Source organism: Rhincodon typus, unplaced genomic scaffold, assembly GCF_021869965.1.
Source record: "Rhincodon typus isolate 14 unplaced genomic scaffold, sRhiTyp1.1 hic_rhity00013746, whole genome shotgun sequence".
Classification (NCBI taxonomy): Eukaryota; Metazoa; Chordata; class Chondrichthyes; order Orectolobiformes; family Rhincodontidae; genus Rhincodon; species Rhincodon typus.
This window is the reverse complement of record NW_025979384.1, coordinates 4,729-6,104: the sequence shown is the minus strand read 5'-3', so window position 1 is coordinate 6,104 and position 1,376 is coordinate 4,729. Positions and strand designations below refer to the sequence as shown.

At 61.0% G+C, this 1,376-nt stretch overlaps 1 protein-coding gene across 1 annotated transcript in view; it reads left to right on the top strand.

Moving 5' to 3' along the window:
* Window positions 1-343: 343 nt before the first annotated feature.
* fdps (farnesyl diphosphate synthase (farnesyl pyrophosphate synthetase, dimethylallyltranstransferase, geranyltranstransferase)) overlaps window positions 344-1,376 on the top strand; it is a gene marked incomplete at its 3' end in the record, with an annotated part of 5,430 nt that continues 4,397 nt past the window's right edge. The window contains exon 1 of the mRNA XM_048594728.1: window positions 344-533. Within this exon, the coding sequence (XP_048450685.1) occupies window positions 434-533 (100 nt within the window). The remainder of the gene's footprint in view (window positions 534-1,376) is intronic.

Sequence of the window (1,376 nt, the reverse complement as noted above, 5' to 3'; positions counted from 1 at the left end):
TGGGAGGGGAGGCTGGGGGCGAAGGTGGTGGTGGGAGGGGAGGCTGGGGGCGAAGGTGGTGGTGGGAGGGGAGGCTGGGGGCGAAGGTGGTTGTGCGAGGGGAGGCTGGGGGCGAAGGTGGTGATCCAGGTCTTGGAGTTAATGTTTTTCATTCAATCAAGTCACTGTTTTATGGGATCTTGCTGTTCACAGGCTGGCTGCTGTGTCCCCAGAAATACTGCGTTGGGTTGACAGGGTTTTGTGGGTGGGTGGGGGGGGGGGGGGGTGGGGGGGGGTTGGGGGGGCGGGGGCGCGGTGGTGGAAGGGAGAGGAAAGGTGCTACGGAAATGCAAGTCTCCTACAAAGCAATCCCTCCCCACCCCACCATCTCGGGCACTGTCTCAGTGCAGCTTCTTGTTGTTGTAGTGGCTGACCGCTCCCCCAACACGATGCCATGTATCGGCCGCTCCTGTGCCGCGGTGCCATGCTGCTAGCCCCCCGCCTGTGCCGACCGGCCAGTCCTGTGCCGAGGGAGCTGACCCGGGACAGTGACGGTAAGGAGCCCCGGGCCCCTCTGCTAAACCTGGGGTTAACCGAGGCCGGGTGGGGGTTGAGGGGTAGGGGAGTTGGTGGAGTAGCGGGAGGTGTCTCGGGGTGGGGTGCTAGAGTTGGGGCATGACTTCTCTCCCACCCACATACGTACCCACCCACCCACGTACCCACCCACATCAAGTCGGATGTAGGAAGGACCTGCATTTCCCTCGCGCCCACCTTGGCCTCCAGCTGGTGCACCAGTTCGGTCTTCCCTCTTGTGCGGTGGTCTGTGGGTCAGGGCTCGCACTGAAGACTGAGGAAGACTTGGGGAAGGGGGTGGGTGGGTAGGTGGAGGGTGGGGTGGAGGAGTGGGGAGAAGGGGATGCAGGGTTGTTGGTGGATGTGTGCATTCACTCTCTCTCCGAGGCTGGTTAAAGGCCTTTAAGACTCAGAAAGGCAGCCAATCGGGGAGGCGAGGGGTTTAGTGAGGTTACAGGTTTGATGCTGCGTTCAATTTACAGTTGTGAACGTACAGGCGGCAGTGGGATCTTGCTGTGCGTGGCCTGGCCTGGCCGTCCAAACCCCGTCTCCCACACTTCGCCAAACGCCCTTCGCTTTGGAAGATTCTGAGGCGCTATCGAAACGCCAGGGGGCCAAATCTCGATGGCTGAGCTTTGTTTTGTTAAACCAGTCAGTCGTAGAGGGGCCGAGTGGTCACCCGTCAGTGCCCGGTGGTGCTGGGGTGCCCTGTCAGTTTTCCCTGGCACAGGAATGCTGTGGGTCTTTGCTGTCCTGGTGAGGGAGAGTTCTTATTGGGAAGGGATGCTGCCTCAGCCTCAGCCTCTGACTTATTCTGCCCCCCA